At 36.7% G+C, this 21,158-nt stretch overlaps 3 protein-coding genes across 5 annotated transcripts; all 3 read left to right on the top strand.

The window, feature by feature from the left end:
* The first annotated feature begins 2,879 nt into the window (after positions 1 to 2,879).
* Positions 2,880 to 6,581, top strand: RBK2 (ROP binding protein kinases 2). 3 transcript variants are annotated; one of them, XM_021961716.2, is made up of 9 exons: positions 2,880 to 3,338; positions 3,876 to 3,952; positions 4,062 to 4,430; positions 4,623 to 4,874; positions 4,958 to 5,115; positions 5,317 to 5,396; positions 5,479 to 5,614; positions 5,712 to 5,861; positions 6,146 to 6,581. In XM_021961716.2, the coding sequence occupies exons 1-9, from the start codon at positions 3,289 to 3,291 to the stop codon at positions 6,314 to 6,316; spliced, it is 1,443 nt and encodes a 480-aa protein (XP_021817408.1). In that variant the 5' UTR covers positions 2,880 to 3,288; the 3' UTR covers positions 6,317 to 6,581. The 3 variants fall into 3 exon arrangements, with proteins under 3 accessions (XP_021817408.1, XP_021817407.1, XP_088111150.1); XM_021961715.2 differs by having other exon boundaries at positions 3,876 to 3,982; XM_088255024.1 differs by lacking the exon at positions 4,062 to 4,430 and having other exon boundaries at positions 3,876 to 3,982.
* A 1,196-nt stretch (positions 6,582 to 7,777) lies between these two features.
* On the top strand, positions 7,778 to 14,625 carry ATG18H (autophagy 18h-like protein). The gene is made up of 9 exons (XM_021961824.2): positions 7,778 to 8,319; positions 9,651 to 10,106; positions 10,453 to 10,893; positions 11,251 to 11,496; positions 11,591 to 12,385; positions 12,469 to 12,644; positions 13,133 to 13,260; positions 13,350 to 13,880; positions 14,252 to 14,625. Exons 1-9 carry the CDS (start codon positions 8,122 to 8,124, stop codon positions 14,254 to 14,256), a joined length of 2,976 nt encoding a protein of 991 aa, XP_021817516.2. The 5' UTR covers positions 7,778 to 8,121; the 3' UTR covers positions 14,257 to 14,625.
* A 3,570-nt stretch (positions 14,626 to 18,195) lies between these two features.
* On the top strand, positions 18,196 to 20,230 carry LOC110759769 (histidine-containing phosphotransfer protein 1). Its single transcript, XM_021961892.2, has 6 exons — positions 18,196 to 18,490; positions 18,607 to 18,737; positions 18,895 to 18,963; positions 19,615 to 19,686; positions 19,767 to 19,839; positions 19,925 to 20,230. The coding sequence occupies exons 1-6, from the start codon at positions 18,395 to 18,397 to the stop codon at positions 19,967 to 19,969; spliced, it is 486 nt and encodes a 161-aa protein (XP_021817584.1). The 5' UTR covers positions 18,196 to 18,394; the 3' UTR covers positions 19,970 to 20,230.
* Positions 20,231 to 21,158: the final 928 nt, after the last annotated feature.

The following is a 21,158-nucleotide window of genomic DNA, read 5'->3' as shown; positions in this document are numbered from 1 at the left end:
ATTGGGTTAAGTTAGATGAAACGGACTACTCACTCCTTTACACTCAAGTTTAAAATCGAATCTTTTGCCACGAATGATGTAAAATTTGTTCCGTGAACTTGTTTTTGACGTGGACTTTTTTTTTTTTAAATCTTGTTCAAGAAGCCCTTTGTTTTTTTAGTCTTTGGAAAGTAAGAAGCCCATCTCTATTCAAGTGAATCTTTTGTCTTGTTTTCATTTTACTTTTATTTTGCATATTTTTTCAGAAAATAGGAAAGCCCTTACACCTATCGTCCACTTGATGTGCTTGATTATGACCATGAAATCAAGCAAAAACAAATTTAATGTCTCTAGTTTGGATTGGATGTCCACATCTTCATGGCCAAAATTAAAAGTATAATTGTATTACTCTATCACACAATTCTCTTTCATGAATCATTATTTAATAACGTATAATTGTATGTCGATATGAATGATCGTCTCATCACTCATAAATGGATATACAAATACATCTCACTTCTAACTCAAAGATCAAATTATAATCATCAGTTTTAATCTCTAACTAAAAATTCATTATGCTCTTCTTCTTTTTTATGTCGTTAAGTGTTATACATATAATTTCTCATGTCATTGTTTTTAGGTTGGTCGTGGATGTTTTCTGGCAGAATTGTATTGACAAAAGTATGGAAAAAGAAGCCTTTACAGCAATCCTCCACTTGATGTGCTTGATTTTGACCACCAAATCAAGCAACAACATATTTAATGTGTTTAGCTTGAATGTCCACATCTTCATAGCTAAAAGTCATGACTCAGACAATGCACATGTTAACACATCAACCGGCATATCAGCCTCCATCTCTGAATTTGATTTCACAACTCAAACACCTAATTAATACACAATACCCTAACAAAACACCATTCTCTCTTCAATGCCATTCATTTCTTGATTTCATTTCTCACACAAGAAATAAAAATTGCATGCTTATGTAAGTGGTTAAAATAAGCTTGTAGATTGCCAGAGAAGGAGCGTCATTGCAAATTATAAAATTTCGTGTAGAGTAGGTCACGAAGGTGTATTTTATTATAATATATATATATATATATATATATCATCCTTTTCCTTTGTAGTGGGTTACTTTATGTCGGCCAACCGTATTGGGTTGTCTTGCGATGGGACAGAACAACATTCTTCTATAATCTATATGTCTAGTGTAGGTCTCCCTCACATTGGGGATGGCGTCGGGTCAGTGTTGTTTCCAAATCCATGCATGGGTTTGCGTTCTATACCCTTGTGTTTTTATCTATATACTCCCTCTCCCCTAGTTGTTTTTGCCTAATCAAACTTTCATCATATAATGCGATTTTTGTTATAATTAGGTCTATCTAAAATAATACTTGTGACTTATAGATGATCATATATTTTCGAGCTTCACCGTGAGTATTTTCATTACCCAAATAAATAATATTGGGTTGCAACTTATGCTCAACTTACCAATGAGCTATTTCCTTTTATTTCAAAGAGGTCAATTCCGCTAAATTTATGATTGGAAGTACTTGCTATTAAGGAAATGAAATTCATAAGTTCAATTGAAGCATTTTTTATAAAAATATTGAAATTAAAGTGACTACTTTTGGATAAAGAAATCCGTCCAAAGTTGATAGTAAAGTTATTCAACACGAGTCAAGCGTACATGTAATGGTGGAATTATTCGCGCTCTACCTGAGCACTCTCCCATACTAGCAGAACACTTTTTTAGATACTATTTGTACTTTCCAAATTCCAACATAAGTGGAGAATCGCTTAAGGAACCCGTGAATAGGCTTTCTCGAAAATAATTATTGAAGGTTAAATTTGGTTGGCATAATAACTTTTGCCCAATGATGCAACATCTATTTTTATTAAAATGTGCCCTCTTATGTAGTTTATTGCACATTTTAAAATTCTTCCCCTCACATTATTTTTAAAAAGAAACTTGTTCCCTTACATCTATATAATGTTACACAATACCCAAAAAAAAAAACAAAAAAGGTATTTCCATTTCTATGGAATGAAATAAAAAGAAATGCATGGATTTCAAATATTTTAGTGCACTTAATCATTTCAAAATCCTAACATTTTCATGTATTTGGTCATTTCAAAATATGGTAAAATCTTAATATATTTTTTTTCTTTGAGATTCTTCCATAAAAGTGAAACCTCAATATCAACCAAGTAGATTGCACATATCCAAATGGAAGATCCAAAAATGGGTCATCCCTCCTTAGAGCATCTCCAGCGCAGGAGAAGAACCGGGCAAAAGGCCCCCCTCGCAAGCCCAAGCAGCTCCAGCGCTGCAGCCTGCAGCCCGATTTGGCGTGGGTCCCACCAGCCCGGGCAAGCCCAAGGGCAGGTTTTGCCTGGGCTTCAAACCGAGTTTTGTGATGTCATGCTGACGTCACGCTGATGTCAGTGAGCAAAAAAAATATCCAAAAAATTTTCAAATTTTTTTTTTTAAATACCAAAAAATTATAGATGCTTTCCCTATAAATACATAACAATTTTATTCACTTTCTAAATTGTTTATATTTTGTTGCATAATATTTTTTTCCTTTCTTGCCTTAGACTTGCCCTAGACTTAGCCCTTGTGGGTGGAACCACAAATGCAAAGGCTGACACTATTCAAGTGAATAGTGGCAGCCCTTGCTTGCCATTGCCTTAGACTTAGCCCTTGTGGGTGGAGATGCTCTTATGGGTGGATCCTGTGTTAGATTACCCGTTGAATTTTGAGCAAATATAATTACTTTAAAAACAAATTAAGAAGCCCAAAATTGAAAAGCTTGGCATTTTAACTGTGCCAACAAATTAGTGAAGATATCTCACAAACCAAGGCCAACATATTAAATTTGTGGAAAGACCCAAGAAATTAATCAAACCACGACCAACGTCCGCTCTCTCTCTCTCTGAAACTTTCTCTCACTCGGTTTAAGGTTGAGAGCAGAAGTCGCTGTCGAGCTTTGAACACTTGTCAGTAACCCAGTTCGACGCAGCAGCGACTCTTTCGGACCGATGTAAAAAAGACAACGAAAGCGAGAGAAAACAGTGCGAAAAAGGAAGAGAAAGAGTAAACAAACTTAAGACAATAATGAATGCGAGGCTCTTCCATATTTAGTTTCTAGATTCCCTTCTCTTTAACTTATGGATAATAACAAGAAGATTTTGTAGCTTTAGAAAAATAAAATATTTTTGCCTTTAAAAGAGAGATTAGCAGGGCCTCCTTGTTGAGTGCATTTTGCATTTTGCTTGGCCAGGCTAGTGGTTCTTGCTGGTTTATGACAGTGTTCATGGCGGATGGTGAAGAGCAGGGACCTTATTGTCTATGGTATGTGTGCTTTCTCCTTCATGTTCTTTCATTTGGGTATATCTTATACCTTCATGATTTAAAATTTTACCATTTTGTAATGTTTTATGTTGAGGTTCAGCTTGTGGGTCTTGTGGATTATGTATGCCAATGTAAAAGTTGTGGTCTTTTCTGCATATCTGAGATGATTCTTCTTTCTTTTGTTTATCCTTTTTCTAAGCTTTTCTATTGATTTTTTGGCTTGGGATCTTTTAGATTTTCAATGTCTTTTAGATTTTTTGGCACTTTGGCAAGTTTGCAGCATCTTTCAGTATTAGGAACCCTTGGGAATTCTTGTATCTTTCCTGCCCTGTTTCAAGTGGTGGATGATATATTGATTTTGAGTCTGAAATTGTGGAAATAACTTTCAAGGGAATGTCTTAGCCTTTTTAATCCTTCACTAGAGCCGTGATGGCTGGCTTATATCTGCCCTTTCAGAGATGCAGATTCTGATTTTCACTTCCTTCATTTTTTGTGATTATAGATTCTTTGCCAACATTTTGATTTACTTCTATCCAGGGGGGCTGGAAAGGATCCTGAAAACTTAATGGTGAAGGCACCAGACGAGGTTTCTAAGGTGAAACAGAAAAGAAGAGGTGTTCTACTTCCTTGTGCTTCTGCCCAAGGCAACTTCCTTTCCTCTTTGTGTTTATCTGTTTCCATGTTCTAATTCGTCTGTCATAATGCTTGGTTTCTTCTCTGTAGATTTGAGATGTTTGGACATAGAAAAGGAGAAAGAAGATGCCCAAACTCCTAGAGGAGTTTTAGAAGTTTGCATAAGAAGCTTTGAATCTGAAACTAGTGTTTCTGAAAATAGCACAACAGAATCAGAAGCTCCTTGTCCAAATTCAAGTTCACGTTCTCACTGGCGTAAATTTTTTAAATTATGGAGTAAAAGATCAATTAAGCGCTTAGCCTCCTTCCCTCCTCTTGGTGTGCCAAAGATATCATCAAGAAGAAGGATCAGGAGTGCAAGAGAGAATCCAGGACTAGCTAATATATACAACTTCAAGTCTTCGCTGGTGACCTTTACCTTCTCTGACCTCCAAAGGGCGACCAATAATTTTAACAGTGGTCTGTAATTTCGTCCACAAATTTAAACCTACTATCCAATATGAGACTCATTTGTTTCACATTTATAGCAGAATTTACAAAACTGTAAATGCAAGACTACTGACTTGAATTTAATCCATATAGAAACTTCAAATGGAAGTTTTATTTTCATCTTGATTATGATATTTTCTTCGTGGTTCCTATTTCTTGCAGAAAATACAATTGGTAAGGGTGGCTATTCCGAAGTTTATAAGGGTTGTTTGAAAAATGGGCAGCTTATAGCAGTAAAGCGGCTGACTAAAGGAACATCAGATGAGAAAACAGCAGGCTTTCTATCTGAACTTGGCATTATAGCTCATGTAGATCATCCTAATACTGCTAAGTTAATTGGATGTTGCGTTGAAGGAGGAATGCACCTTGTTTTTGAATTATCTTCACTTGGGAGTTTAGGATCTCTCCTGCACGGTATGATCATGATTTGTAAATTCATGTTCTTAATTTAAAGTGCTTATTGGTTTATGATTTCTTAAGTATTCTACACATTCCAGGTCTGAAGGCTAACAAACTGGATTGGAGTAAAAGATATAAAATCGCTTTGGGGATAGCAGATGGTCTGCTGTATCTTCATGAGAGTTGTCAGAGGCGAATCATTCATAGAGATATTAAGGCTGATAATATTCTACTTACAGAGGATTTTGTGCCTCAGGTATTTCCTCTTTCTGCTGTCGGTTTGTTTTTATCATAATGTGTAGCCTAGGATTACAAACAGTTATGGCAATGTAGAAAACTGTGAATGATGATTGCCTCTTTCATATTGGCAAAGAACAATTAACAGTACTAAACTATGTCTCGTTTTCGTTTATCACTTTAAATTTGACTTACTGATCAGTATGCCAATTTATACCAGATATGTGATTTTGGGCTTGCGAAGTGGCTACCCAAACAATGGACTCATCACAATGTCTCAAAATCTGAGGGCACATTCGGGTATGTATGGTAGCCTCTTTCATTTTACAGTTAAATAACGCATTTTATAGTTCAATTTCTTCATTATACCCTTAAATGGCAGGTATTTTGCCCCTGAATATTTCATGCATGGAATAGTTGATGAAAAAACGGATGTTTATTCTTTTGGAGTCCTACTTTTGGAGCTTATCAGCGGGCGTCCAGCTTTGGATGATTCTCAGAAAAGCGTTGTAATTTGGGTAAATTTGCTTCTGCATAGTTTGAAACATACCATCTCATGTTGTCAATATAAACAAGCCCTGGCTCCCTTTTAATTTTTTTTTTCCTCTGTTGTAGGCAAAGCCTTTGCTTGATAACAATGAGATCAGGGAGCTTGTTGATCCTTCTATTGGTGACAACTATGACCAGAAAGAGATGGATCATGTGGTTTTGACTGCATCTTTATGCATTGAGCAGTCTTCTATTTTACGTCCGCGAATGAGTCAGGCAAGTACAAATTAAAGATGCATATCTATTATGCAGCTTGCTTCATATTTTCATGGTTTGTGTAAGTTCACAATCAGAAGAAGTTAAGGCAGAAAAATGACTAGCCTGAATGTGATCTAACATTGTGTTGTGGCACACTATAAAATTGTAAATGCATTTAAAACCAAAAGAAAACAAAAAGAAGGAAAATTAGGAATGAGTTCATACTACCTACCCTTTAGATGCTTTAAAAAATGTATTGTATGGGATGGCAGATTGATGAACAATTCTTTGGTTGTGTGCAGATTGTGGTACTTCTAAGAGGCGATGAATATGTATCGAACTGCGCAAAAGAATCGAAAAGGAGGTCTCATCAAAGAACATACTCGGAAGAACTGTTGGATGCACAAGAATATAATTCAACCAAGTATCTGGGCGATCTCAACCGTCACAAGCAGGTTGCTTTTGGTTCATGAAATAGGTGGAGAGAATATTTGAACAATGTTTAATTATAGCAGTTCTCATAGACTCTTTTCTCTGGGTGCTTGCAAGTCCCATGGAAGTCTACTGGTTTTATATTGATCTCCATGGACATGGTGCTTGAAAGCACTCTCTCATCACTGAAATGGTGGCTTCTGTCTATCATTGTAAATTCATGTCAGATGCCATGAATTCCATGTAAAAAAAAAAAGTTTTTCCTTTCCATATGAACACCCTAATGGCGCCGCTTTTGTTCTTCCATTGCTCAAACTTGTTGGATTTTTACTTTTGTTTGCTTGTCCATTGTTAATGGATTTTTTAGGTTCAAAATATTTGTTCTTTGGTCTGAAATGAAGACTTTGTTTGTGTTTCTCTTGGGGGTGGGTCGTTAAAAAAGGTCCATATCCAAAATGCAACACGCCCAACAAATGGGCCTAGCCCAACATAATCTGGTACTTTTTAAAATTTACTTTAGATTAATTTTTATATAAAAAAAATAAAAAAAATAAAAAAGTCAATCTCAGATTTCTTTCTTGTTTAACCTGTTAAGAGATGACAGCAAATATTCATATCACCGTTGTCCATTAAAAATAAAAAACAAACGTGTTGTGTTCCTCATCTTGGCTTAAGATATTCTCGTCCCTTGTCGTAAAGAAACCAAATGTCCCCTGTTTTTCAAATTATATTATTCCTTACGTTATGCCTATAATATCACGGGTCTCCCCGAGAGTTCCAACTAATCCCGTTTGGCCCCCCACATTTTCATCAAATACTGATATTGACCCTAATGGGCCTTTCAATGCTTCAAATAAGATTCAAAAAGACTAGTTTGACCCCATATTATGCGATTCAAGAAAGGGAGAAAACAACGAATTCCTCAAAAAATAAAATATGGGAACTTCTTCAATTCTGGATTAAATCTTATATCAAGGGAAATTTAGATCTTTTTTTTTTTTGATACATTGACTCACTAATCTTTGAATTTGTGTAAAAAGATAAGGAAAGTTTTAAATCAATTATCATTATCACTTACCAATACATGTTTTTTGTTTTTTGTTTTTGGCTATACAAGATTGAGTGGAAGAATTTCTCACCCAATAAAAAACACGAAAAATTCCAACAACAACAAAAAAATAACACGAAATATATATATTTTTCGTTGTTTTTCTTATACAAATGATAGCCTAAATTAATATGATTTACGAGAGATAAATTCGAACTTCGGTGTAAAGGATCTCATCTCACTACTTTGACAAACTGGCTTAACTCATGTTTTAGAGAGTTTTGTTTCAAATAGAAAGGACGCGTGAGGGCAAAATCGTAAATTTGCAACCATTTTCGTTTTCCTTTTAATTGTCAGTAAATTCCTAGGGAACCAACGAGATTATCCAAATCCTACTGGGATACATTCGACATTTCCCCAAATTAGCTTACAGTGCAATTAACACCAAGCAAGCACAGAGAGAGAGAGAGAGAGAGAGAGAGAGAGAGAGAGTCTAAAGCAAAAACAAAACTAAAAAGCCAGATAGAGAGAGAGAGACAGAAACCCACATTTCCATTCCAAACCGAAACGAACCGTCTCCATTTCAAAGCCTTCCAAGGTCAAAACTCAACCACCACCACCTTCCCTCCCTCCGTAAAAAACGACGCCGTTCCAATCCCCCTCCTCCTCACCCAACTATCTTATGCTGTTGCTGATCGCCTTAAGTCGGCGACCGTCGTCGGCGGTGGGGTCCACTCCTCCCACTCGCGGTAACTCTCCGGTGGCCGGTTGCATTCCCCGGGCTCTTATTGCCTGACTATGAAGAAGAACCAAAACAACAATAATAGCAAGCTTGTTCAGACTAATCATCACCATCATAGCAATACTAATGGCTTCCTTCCTAATTCTCTGAAATTCATTTCTTCTTGCATTAAAACCGCCTCTTCCGGTGTCCGGTCAGCCGGCGCCTCCGTCGCCGCCTCCATCTCCGCTGACCCTCACGATTGCCGCGACCAGGTTTAATTTCGTTTTTCAAATTTTAAAATTTGTTTATTGCATGTTCCTTGATTAGGAAGTTTGTGGAATTGGAGAACTGGTTTAGCAATTGATTTTCGGGAAATTGTGTTGTTTTTTTTGTTTGGTAACAGGTAAAATTGAAAGATAAAGGAAATGAAAACGAAATTTTAATTTTTACTTAGTTATTTGTGTTTAGTTGCTGAGACAAATTTGAGGGAAAGACAAATAGGAAGTGAGGGAGTTTTGAGTTTTCTTTTTTTGTCTTCTTTTTGAGTTAATGTCATTTAATTTGGCATAGAGTGAAATGAAGAGCTCAAGCTTTGTGCTCGATTGTTGAGAAAATTGAAGGAGAACAATTAAAATGTGAGGGGATTGGTTGGCTCTTGAAATTGAATTTTCCTTTGGAGTGAATGGTTGGCTCTTGAAATTGAATTTTCTTCAGTTTAAATATGTTTGGTTGGTCGGATAATGAGGGTGGAGAATGAATGAAGCGCTTGGCTGTTGTGCTTCATGTGAAATTGAGTGTTTTCGAAAGTGGACACTACAACTTAGTTGTTGTGCTTGTCAGAACTGATGTTTTAGAGTGGTTAGTATTTTGAGGATGGGGATCAAACACAGCCAATTTATGATCAGACATATATTGATGGTGATCAAATTGATAATCTAAGAATGTTGATATTGGATCATATTGGATATGGATATGGCCCGGGGAAATTTAAGAATGTTGAATGGTAATATCATTTTTGGATGATGGCAGCCATTATTATTTATTGATGGTGATCAAATTGATAATCTTATGCTGTCTGAAGGATATGGATATTGTGGAACATTATTACGTACCCTGTCCATGAGGTTTTGATGTTTTTCATTGAAACAATCATCCAATTAATGTCCAGTAGACCATTAGCATTTCAAACCTAGCATATACATGTAAGAAAATCCTGGAGTATATGGTGTCTAAATTGAGCATTCAACTAAGATAGAAGTCAAAATATAACAAAAACATGCTTTTGGAAACCTGGAAATTTCTGTACGATGATGGTATATGTTTAAACTGTGAGATTTATGAGTAAATGTGAGCTGTGGGTGGTTGTAAAATGGTGAGGCACAGAATTAGTGTGTCATTGCTTTTAAAAAACTGGAAGTTGTAAGAGGCACTGTGTACACTTTCAACATTTTCTACAGTCAAATGCTTTGTTTGCCTTATGATATAGAACCAACTAGAACGTACATGAAATGCAATTGATTTAATGGGTTTGAGTAACTTCTTTGTGTAGAATCTATTATTAGATTCAATGTATCAGTGTAGTTTAATTTGTTGTGGCAAACAGGTGCTGTGGGCTTGCTTTGACAGAGTAGAGCTTGGTCCATCTTCCTTCAAACATGTTCTACTACTGGGTTATTCCAATGGCTTTCAAGTCCTGGATGTTGAAGATGCCTCTAATGTCAATGAACTTGCATCAAGGCGTGATGATCCAGTTACATTCTTACAGATGCAACCTCTGCCTGCAAAGTGTGAGGGTCAGGAAGGATTCAGATCTTCACATCCTTTACTCATGGTTGTTGCGTGTGATGAATCAAAGAGCTCAGGTATGACGCAAACAGGGAGAGAGGGGTTGGTCAATGGTCATACTGAGCCTCAAACAGGAAACCCTCCTTTGTCTCCTACAGCTGTTCGGTTTTATTCGCTAAGGTCTTGCAATTATGTTCATGTTCTGAGATTCCGTTCAACTGTGTATATGGTTAGATGCAGTCCTCAAATAGTAGCTGTGGGTCTTGCATCACAAGTAAGCATTAACTTATCCCACGTATTCATTAATATTATATGCATTTGGAAATGCACAGCTTTACTTTTTTTCTCTTCTCCTTCCAGCCAAACTGTAGAGGCTGAATAACTGTATCATCTTATAGATGTTTTTTTGGGTGTGTGAGCGTTTGTGGAAAGTTCACCATGTTCCTTTAATAAACCAGAAGAACCAGATTGGATGGTTGCAGGTTACTGGTTTCAGACATTCACTGCAGAAGCTACATCATTTAAATATGAAAGTTATGTAATTCGTATGACTAAATAGGTAATGAAAAGTATTCGAACCTGGCTTAAGTTCTTTTTCTTTTCCAACTGTTTGCTGGCAGATATACTGCTTTGATGCGGTCACTCTTGAGAACAAATTCAGTGTCCTTACTTATCCTGTCCCCCAGTTGGGAGTTCAAGGACTGGTTGGGGTCAATATTGGATATGGTCCCATGGCTGTTGGTCCCAGGTGGTTGGCTTATGCTTCCAACAACCCTCTGCTATCAAACACAGGCCGCCTCAGTCCGCAAAGTCTTACTCCTCCAGGTGTTAGTCCATCAACTTCACCAAGCAGTGGGAGTCTGATGGCTCGATATGCAATGGAATCTAGTAAACAGTTAGCAACCGGTTTACTGAATCTGGGAGACATGGGTTACAAAACCTTGTCCAAGTACTATCAAGAGTTTATACCTGATGGTTCCAGCTCTCCTGTGTCATCAAATTCTAGCTGGAAAGTTGGGAAGGTTGCATCACATTCAACAGAAACAGATATTGCTGGAATGGTAAGTTTTCTTTCTAGCTGAAAATTATATTTTAATCTTACACTGGAATCATCATTGTTTCACAGCATACTTATAAAAAAGAAAGGATTTATTTTTTATATTTTGAGTTATAAATTCCATTTCCTTGAGACAATCTGTTTGAGGTGAGCTTAAGAATCTACCGGCATACTTACTATTGCTTAATAGTTATTATTATTATTATTACTATATTTTTAACTATTGCTCAATAGTTTAGAAAAACCCAATACTAAATAGCAGCGGGATGTGGTTGGTTTTTATAGTGTCACAATGTTTTACGTTATTACGTTCAGCAATTCTGATTGAAGCATATTTACTTACTCAAAATGGTCTTTGCAGGTTGTTGTAAAAGACTTTCTTTCCAGAGCTGTTGTATCACAATTTAGGGCACATACTAGTCCCATTTCTGCTCTATGTTTTGACCCAAGTGGGACTCTTCTTGTTACCGCCTCAATACATGGAAACAATATCAACATTTTTCGAATAATGCCAACCTGCTCGCATAATGGATCAGGCACTCAAAGCTATGACTGGACTTCTTCTCATGTGCACCTTTACAAGCTACATCGTGGCATGACATCTGCTGTACGTTCTGGCCTTTAAACGGGTTCTCTTATGCTCTTTCTATTATGTTCATATGTTGATCTGGGCTTTGTTTTTCCTTGTGCTTATTATACAGGTGATCCAAGACATCTGTTTTAGTCAATATAGTCAATGGATTGCAATTGTTTCATCCAGGGGGACTTGCCATATTTTTGCTTTGTCCCCCTTTGGTGGTGACACAGTTCTTCAAATTCAGAACTCTCATGTTGATGGGCCTACTCTTTCACCAGTTCCATCTGTACCATGGTGGTCTACTCCTTTTTTCATGACAAATCAGCAACCTTTTTCTCCACCACCGGCAGTTACCCTTTCTGTGGTTAGCAGAATAAAGAATAATAACTCCGGTTGGCTCAACACAGTTAGTAATGCTGCATCTTCTGCAGCAGGAAAGGCTTCCATTCCGTCTGGGGCTGTTGCCACTGTATTCCATAGTTCTTTACCTCATGATCTGCGATCTTCTCACGCGAAGGTCACTGCTTTGGAGAACCTATTGGTTTACACTCCTTCTGGCTATGCAATTCAATATAAACTACTTCCATCAGTGGGGGGAGAGCCAGGTGAAGCTGTTTCAAGAACAGGGCCAGGTTCTTCAGTGCAGATACAGGATGAAGATTTGCGAGTGAGAGTTGAGCCTCTTCAATGGTGGGATGTTTGCCGAAGAAATGATTGGCCTGAAAGAGAGGAATGCATTTCCGGGGTTATGATTGGGAAACAAGAATGTGTGGAGACAGTCATGGATGGTTCTGAATGTGACGACAATGATATTGGGGATAAGGAGTTGGTAAAACCCCCTGAGCGATCTCACTTGTATCTCTCCAATGCTGAGGTTCAGATCAATTCTGGAAGGATTCCAATCTGGCAAAAGTCTAAGGTACCTTTTATATTTTGACAGTGAGATCCCTTTGATTGTCAGCATTATCAAATATGTTTGTGATCCCTTCATTTATCTGTTAGATATATTTCTATACAATGAGTCCGTTGGGCCCTAGTGAGCTAAATTTCACTAAGGATCTTACTGGAGGAGAGATGGAAATAGAGAAGGTTCCTGTTCACGAGGTGGAAATTAGGCGGAAGGATTTGCTACCTGTTGTTCATCCTTTTCATAGATTTCAGTCTGAATGGAGTGGCAGGTAATTTAGCTGTTGTATTCATCAAGTTGTGGTATCCTTGCTATTATTATCTTATTCTACCTCTCTGGTAACTACCTTATTATTTATGTTAACATGGAAATGAATTTGTGCCTTTATTTGTTCTATAGCATTTCGTATGGATCCATCTTATTTTTCTTTTTCTTGCTTGTAGAGGGTTATTACTTCCCTGAAAATCTGTATTTATGATGACTTTTTTCTGATGATGGTGGTTCTGTATGGTTTGATGACTTTTTCTGGAAAGCTATATTTTTACGTCCCTAATTTATATGGCAGATGATGAAAAATGGACTGTTCATATTTTTTAACACGACCTTTATTGTGTTGTTTAAATTGTCCAAACTTACATGTCTCGTGAGGCTTGTATGTTCCGTGAGCATGGTGTTTCCAAATTATTAACTCAATAGTATAACTAAAATAACTTTTGAATATATTAACAACTAATTAGTTTTTTTGGGTGCTTTATGCAGGCGTGTAGTTGGAGGATACTCAAGTTCATCTTCTGATTCTCATGAAGCTAAAGAAAACTTTCAGGAAAAGGGTGGTATTTCCGATGACAAGGTGGCACCTACTGGCTCAGCTGAAAACCCAGATGTTGGTAAGATAAGTGTTTATGATGTAATATCATTGTTTTATCGGTAGAAGAGGACTTTCTAATGCCACTTTTGTTTTTTAATGAATTGTTAGGTGATTCTTATCCATCCATTCACCAACCCGGGAGTGGACGTAATGGCGAAAAAAGAGGGAGATCTTTTTTGGTGTCACCTGACTCACCTCTACTGAACCAAAGCTCCACAAACAAAAATATTATGTTAATATCTTCGAAACAACCTACCTCAGGTGTTTCTGTTGTTGAGAATAGTAATTATTCAAATAGTCTATCCACTTTAACAACCAGCTCCCTTTCAGCCGATAGAACTTTTGCAAAAGAGGTTCGGTCGGTGAATAGTGGTGGGGCCAGTGAAGGTTCCAATATAAGTTCTAACCGTTCTGATCTGAGTATGGACATCCTCGATGAGGGACCAGTACAAGAATCGCTGGATTTTGAGCAGTTTTTCCATGAGGGCTATTGTAAAGCATCGCCTCTTAGCAACTTTCATGAATCAACTGAAGTTGTAACTGATGCGGATAGCAGCAGCCCCCATGATAGGGGGAAATGCGAGGAAGATGGTGACAGTGATGAAATGCTTGGTGGTATATTTGCCTTCTCAGAGGAAGGTAGGACCATAAACATGTACCACTTGTTCACTTTTATATTGAATTTCCTTATTTTTGGATATTTACATAAAAGATGAATGCTGCTTGAGCGCTGACCCCTGCTATACTTGTTTATTGTGTTTTCTAGCATTTTCAAATGTGGCATAATCAATTAATATTTTACTGGATTTCATTGACACCATATTGGCTTCTCATGCCTGCTATCTAACACTTACGCAATGATCCTGCTTTGCACATGCTTTTGGATTTTTATGAAAAATATGTTTGGGCATAGTATCAATGGAACCGGATGGAAATAGCATGTGATATATGATTCTATGTTGGAAAAGTGGAATGGCTATCCATTGACGTTTCCATACTTTCTGTTGCAGGATGATGTACCTTTCGGTGCTCGAATTCTAGCGAAGTAATCAGACCTTTTCTTATTTTCAAAAGGTTAAAAAAAGATTGGCCAAAGCTCAGCCAAATGCTGGTGTGGAATTTAATTGATGAAGTTTCAGAATTGAAGTTGTTTCTTTTCAGCGATGGAGATGCTACTGACTTAATCTTTGGTTCGTCATGGTGCTGCTGCTGGGGCAAATGCCTGGTACCTTCCCTTCTAATTCTCATGTAAATGTTGTAAATTGAGATCCATAATAGAAATGATTTGTGTGGACAGGTTCTTTATGTGATGCGTAACATTGTTCATTCTTCAAACAAAAGGAAAAAAAAAGAATAAAGTGAAAATCTAAAGAGAGATTATAACTGTACAAGTTGCATTCCTTGCTTTTGTGGTTAGTTCATTGTCTGGATCTTTCTAATTCAATCTCTGTATATGGGTTCAATTCAAGCATCATTCTTTTGGTACAGGAGTTATACAAAATTTTCCTATAATGCCTTTGAGGATTTAATTTAATTGGCATTGGCTTCTTAGGTTCCAGTCTTGTCAGTTTATAATTTCAATTTTCATTGGCTAAAACTAAAGGCATGTGAACATTATTGACTGCCTAGCTTCTTATGAACTAGAATTTAAAAAACACAGAAAAAGAAGTTCAACTTAAAATGGATAAGAATAATAGAGACATGCCTACAATGCACATTATCACCTGTATGGATTTGTGTGTTTATGGCGTGCATATGGTTGTGGTTGTGTTTTCAAGAAAGACAAAATGTTCAAAAAAATCCATATTTTTAAAAAAATTCAAAATTGTTCAAAAAAATTGTGGCCAATTTCAAAAATTTCCCAAACAGGGAGAATAATTGCCATAAATACAAAAGATGTGATGTACAATATTTACTGGTACTAGTAACGAGAAAACATTGTGGCTCCGTTTGGTTCACGGAATGAATTTGATGGGAAATCATTTCCCATGTCATTTCCCAAGGGATGGGAAATGTTGATTCCTTTCCCATGTTTGGTAATGCCGGGAAAGTGATCCGGAAATATTACTTTATTTTCTTTCCCATGTTTGTTTTGAGTAGGAATGGAAAACATATTTTGTTTAGTTTCCCAATTGTACCCCTATTTAAAAAAAAAAGAATATCAATAATTGTTGGATAAAAATTGTAATTATGAATTGTTAGTAAGAACAAATTAGTCAAAAAAAATTGTATTTAATGCTAGTTTTACTTTCCCATGGGAAGGGAAAGTGAAACCCAAGGAGGAAGGAAGGATTCACTTTCCCTTCTACTTTCCCATGTGCTAGGAATCGTTTTTCCATGCCTGACTTACCAAACATGGGAAATGAATTGATTTTTCATGCCCAAAATTCCTTTCCCATGAACCAAACGCAGCCTGTGGGAAAAAGGCTTGTTGATCCATAGCTTTGGATTCTACCAAACATGCAACATTCTTGTAATTTTGTGGCCTACCATGCTAATATGAATTCAAGTTTGAAGATGGTATTAAATTTAGGGACCCACTTTGATGCCCTTCATATCATATCAAGAGGAAGACTGGAAGAGAATACAGAATGGAATGGGGGAGTGGTCCCTTCTCTCTCTCTCTCTCTCCTACAAAAAATGTGAACCCAATTTGATTGAATGCCATGATTAAACATCTCATTCTCTCTTGTACAGAACAGAAGAGAGGAGGAGAAGGGGCTAGGTTGGGTTTTGGTTTTGGTTTGGTTTGGGCCCTGTGACGTTGGTACTATGGCATGCCCGGTCGGTACGAAAACGGTCGGCTTTTGTCGTTTGAGGTCTTGGATTTGTCGTCATCAATGATCAATGTGGGTTCAAATGAGTCACTTCCCATGTGGTCTCTATTGTCCTTGACTCGAGTAAGTAAAAATAAAATCCCTAAGCTAAGCCATCCTTAGATAGTGGTGGAGGCAATATCTTAAGCATGCGGTTGATTCGGAGATAGTGCTAAATTCAGTCGCTCGTACATATACGAGTTAATTCTAGTTATTGATGCATATGAGACTTACAATATACGAATAATCAGAATCCACTCGTCCGTGCTTGAAAGTAACATTTTTTACTTTATAGTTCTAGATGTCTAAAAAGTGTTTTTGTTGGTCAGCAAAGTTGAACGAAATTGGGGTCAAGAGTCAAAGACAGAAGATGTGTAATTCAAGCGAGGGCCCACAGTAATTCATCAATCAATTTGGGAATTGTATATGTGAAAAGATATCACATTTGGTTTGATTGGTATAAAAAATAACAGATGGACTCAAAAACAAAAATTCAACAAAGAAACAATGAGATGAAGGAAGCTTATCCAAACTCCCAAGTCATAGGTCCCAACAAAGTTGATCATTAACAATGAGGGTTGTGAGTGACAACTCATACATTGATCTCAATCCAAATTGAGCCACAAAAAAGAAACACACATCAATCTTGAACTACCCTAGTGGGTAAATAGTAAGGTCCAAATCTTGTTGCTATTATTATAAATTCCCATCATTTCTCACAGAACCCTAACAAAAAAAATCATTTTTCCCATTTGAATTCAATCATGCAAACGCAGCCTCTTGCAAGCAACGTGTTACATGTAAAGATGCCCAACCCAACCCCAATGATGCCTCAAAATTTGTGACAATTTGCAAACAAATGCAGCCAAAATCCCGTATGCGTGCCCCCTACACACAGTGCTTTGAGCTTCTGACATGTGTCCCATGCCTGCAAAAATTACCCACCCCTCCTAAAATTGATAGATGAACCGAGTTATTACTGAGCTTGAAGAAGTAGCCTGAAACAATGGGGTCACTGAGGCCCGAGCTCTGCTGAATTGTCCCTCTTTTCAGTTTCCTGGTATTAACCAATTATCGATGCGAATGTACCAACCAATCAAACAGCAACAACGCAAACAACCTAACAAAGACAAGAGCAACATCGATTTAATTATAAAGAATCTTGAAAAGATTGAGAGATCAACGTTAAATATTGTTAAGGAGTACGAATGAAAAAGAAAGGTATGGATGGAGGGAGGAGTGGGTAAACATAAATGGTTTTTATTTTATTTTATGTTTTTTGTGTGGGTGTGGAGAAAAGGGTAAAAATAAAAGGCTATCACATGCCCGTTGAGAATTCATCAGACAAGAAAAGTTCAATACTTTATTTATTATGTTACACCAACTTAACTCTTTGTACATAGAAATGTTAAAATTTCGCTTTTATTGTTGTTATTATGATGACAAAGTCTATCCCAAAAAATAAAATAAAAATCCAGAAGATATGGATGGAGCTTTGTCTGAAGTCACTTTCCCATCATATGTCACTTGAATTTGGCTTCTGCTTCTCTTGGGTTAGCAGTATGATTTTGTGACCTAAAATCTCTCTTACTTTCACGTATGTAGAATCTCAAATGTTTGCACTCGAATTCCCAAGGTATCATAGTTGTGTGTGAGAGAAATTCTCTCATATGTAGTTTAGACTATCGCTTATACTATAACAAAAAATCTCAAATGTTTGTAAGATTGTATTTGTCCAAATAACTTTTATGTTATGCTAATTAATTATACATGAGTTTGGTACTGAGTAATAGACAAGCAAAAACTCCCACAACAAGAATGGACCAGACTTGGAAATTATCACACTCCCCCAACACAAGTTAAGTTAGCACCTTGGAGAGGAAAAACAAAAGAGAAAACTAGCTCCATGAAATCATATATTAGAGAGAGAGAGAGAGAGAGAGTAGAGCAATAATTACTGAAAGAAAAAGAAGGGAAGGTACATGGCATCAGGTTTTGGATCTTGTGATGCTTTTTAAATTTGGAAAGAAGTTGGGTGCTTATCTTAACCTTATATAATGTGTTGAGAAAAGAAATAAAAAGAACAGAGAATTACAAAATTAGCTAGCTAGTAGCCAAATAAGGAATACCAGAAAGGGTGACTTCATGTACTATACATGTATATGCATGTATAACCCACAAAGGTAGGAATCTTAATTAACAGCATCCCTCCTCTCCTCAGTCTACAAAATAAAAATAAAACTTAAGCAACCCTTCCATTGGGGTTTGTTCTATTTAAAGAGGGGGAAGAAGGTGCAATGAATCCATAAGATCTGTAGAAAACACAAAAACAAAAGAATGAGTGCTGTGAAGCTTGAGAGTGAAACAATGGCTGATGGTGTGTCTCAGTTGCAGAAGCAGTTGGTTGACTACACAGCTTCACTGTTCGATGAGGTCAGTATATTGGATGATATAGGAAGTTTGTGTGTGTTGGTTCTGTTCAGCTTATTGGGTTGGCTTCTTTTTCATTTCCTTTTTTTTTTAATGATAAGTTTTTCTTTTGTTTGAAGGCTTTTCTGGATGAACAGTTCAACCAGCTTCAGCAACTGCAAGATGAGAACAACCCAGATTTTGTAGTTGAAGTTGTGTCTCTTTTCTTTAAAGATTCTGAAAGGCTTGTGGATGAACTGACCAAAGCTCTGTAAGAATTAAAGATTTCTCATCATTAATTTTCCCAATATTTATCTTTTTTCAAGTAACTTTCTTGCCTTGGTACGGTATATATGGTTCTACTTCTACAGTCAGGGCCTTATTAGTCTCTTTATTATTTTTTATTTTCTCTTTATTTTTGGGTGCAGAGATCAGCAGGCTGTTGACTTTAAACTTGTGGATAAAAATGTTCACCAATTGAAGGGTAGCAGCTCCAGGTATATGTTATTTTTCCCCTTATAGGCCCCTACTGGTTATTTCATATATTTACAGAATGCACCTGTCTCATGCATCCCCCTTATGTTCAGCATGGGAAGAAGCACTCTTCTGACCTTTCAAGTCACTTTGATATCTTTCACCAAAAAAAAAAAGTCACTTTGATATCACCATATCAGTTGCTGTGTGATGCAAACACATCCTTTTAAGTTGAAACATTCAAAACTTCCATTGAACATTTCAGTGGAATTGTCTTGGAAAATATCTGAAACATAGAATTGGACCAGTAGGACTTCCAACTGTTCCAGCTTTGAAATGAAAATTTAAGCAAGACTCAAAGCTCCCTTTGGCTGAAATTTCTTTTTTAATTTGGAGGGTTTATCATCAAGCAGAAATGTCATATCAGCAAATCTTTCATACTAAAGTCCAAATCTTTAAGTTGTTTTCTTGGAAAGATATATAGTCATTCTCTCCACTTTGTCCCACATGAAGGCATGTACGCTTACTTACAAGAGTCATTAGAATATATAGCATTTCCAAAGTATTTGTCAGCTAAAAAAATAGCTCTTTTTTTTAGTTGTACTTGTTCTTGTCTATATATATGTTTCTTCTGTTGTTGTTTCATGAAGAAAATTTGGTTCTTGCAATAACAGCATTGGTGTTCAGAGAGTTCAGAGGGCCTGCATTGCATTTCGTGACTGCAGTGAGGAGCAGAATGTTGAAGGGTAAATAAAATTTGGTCTTTCACTACCATGAGTTTGAGAAAATGTTCATATATATCTGAATGAAAAATATTGGTCTGCAGGTGCCTAAAGTCTCTCCAGCATGTGAAGCATGAGTATTCTCTTGTGAAAAATAAGCTGGAAACTCTTTTCAAGGTAAGTAGAAGATATTGTATCATAAACAAGCATGCATGGTAGCTTTCGGTCTCAAAGCCTTGATGTCCTTCTTGTTCATATGCAGCTGCAGAGACAGCTTTTGGCCGCCGGCGGTCCACTGCCAAGGTAATGATGCTTCATGATGAAAGCCAGTGGGGGAAGTTATTATCAGCAGATAAAATAACAGAAGCAAGCACACATGGGGGGGGGTGATTGTCGTAGCTATATTTGTGATTGTCGTAGCTATATTTGTAGAGGAAGCTTGCTTTTTAGTTTCCTCTTCTATTTATCTCTTATTTGGTTGAGCATCCAGATTGCTTCGGGCTCAAAGAAGCTGAACTGAGTTAGTATGGTTAAGGTTGTGAATGACTATTTCTACCTCTTAATAGTATCTCTATGGCAAAAGTTTCTTACGCAAAAACCAAACGGCAATAAGTTACTACCAGCTGCACTTAATCTCTAGTGAGTGGGAGGGAGTGTGGTAACTTTGAGTCCAAGCAGCACTGAAAACCAACTACTCAAAATCTGATAGATAATGCAATGAAAAGTTGCTTTCTTTTCTATGTTTAAAAAATTTCGGATTCACCCAAGTAAGCAATTGGGTAAAATTAGTTTCATAATCAGTGCATAATAATTCATGTTAATGACTGGTAGATGGCACAAAAGCAAATGTACATGAGCAAGAAGAGTACTTGTGGTGTGGTTTGTATCATTATGAAATTAAATGTGCCACATTATCACAAGTTTCATTTTCTCTACCAACCATTTGTTGTATATTGTTGACTAATTATAGCATGGCTTTTTTCTTGCTAACATTTAATTAAGCATGTAACGAGGATTATATCTATTAGTATCGAGGATATTATGATTAACAACTTGATTCGATGATACTTCTCTTTTCAATATTAGAAGAGGTCCTTAATTTGATTCCACCCTCCTATATTGATATAAAAGGGTATGGAGGGTATTAGGGTATTGAAAAAGGAGAGAAAAGCCCATTTTGTTGGGATGATTTAGTTGAATGAGCAGTATTAATTTTTAATTAAATCAGCATTCCATGATCACATTACATTCAATGAATGAAGAGATAGATGTACAGTTCAAGGTCAAGTTACTGTCAAATGTATTTTAATGTGGCGTGGGATATCTACAGGACAGTCTGGACTGGATGGTACTAATGAGAAAATAATAGACCTGCACTGCATGCTGTGTTGGTTTGTATGTATGTATGATTTTATGCTTCTTGGTCCAAGCGTATCTAATATATAATATAAATTTTTCTTGCCTCGTGTTTAACCATCCAATTTTTATGCTTTTTT

This window comes from Prunus avium, chromosome 6 (assembly GCF_965620075.1).
Source record: "Prunus avium chromosome 6, drPruAviu1.hap1.1, whole genome shotgun sequence".
NCBI lineage: Eukaryota > Viridiplantae > Streptophyta > Magnoliopsida > Rosales > Rosaceae > Prunus > Prunus avium.
Note: the sequence above shows the minus strand (reverse complement) of the source record. Positions and strands in the feature narration are given on the sequence as shown.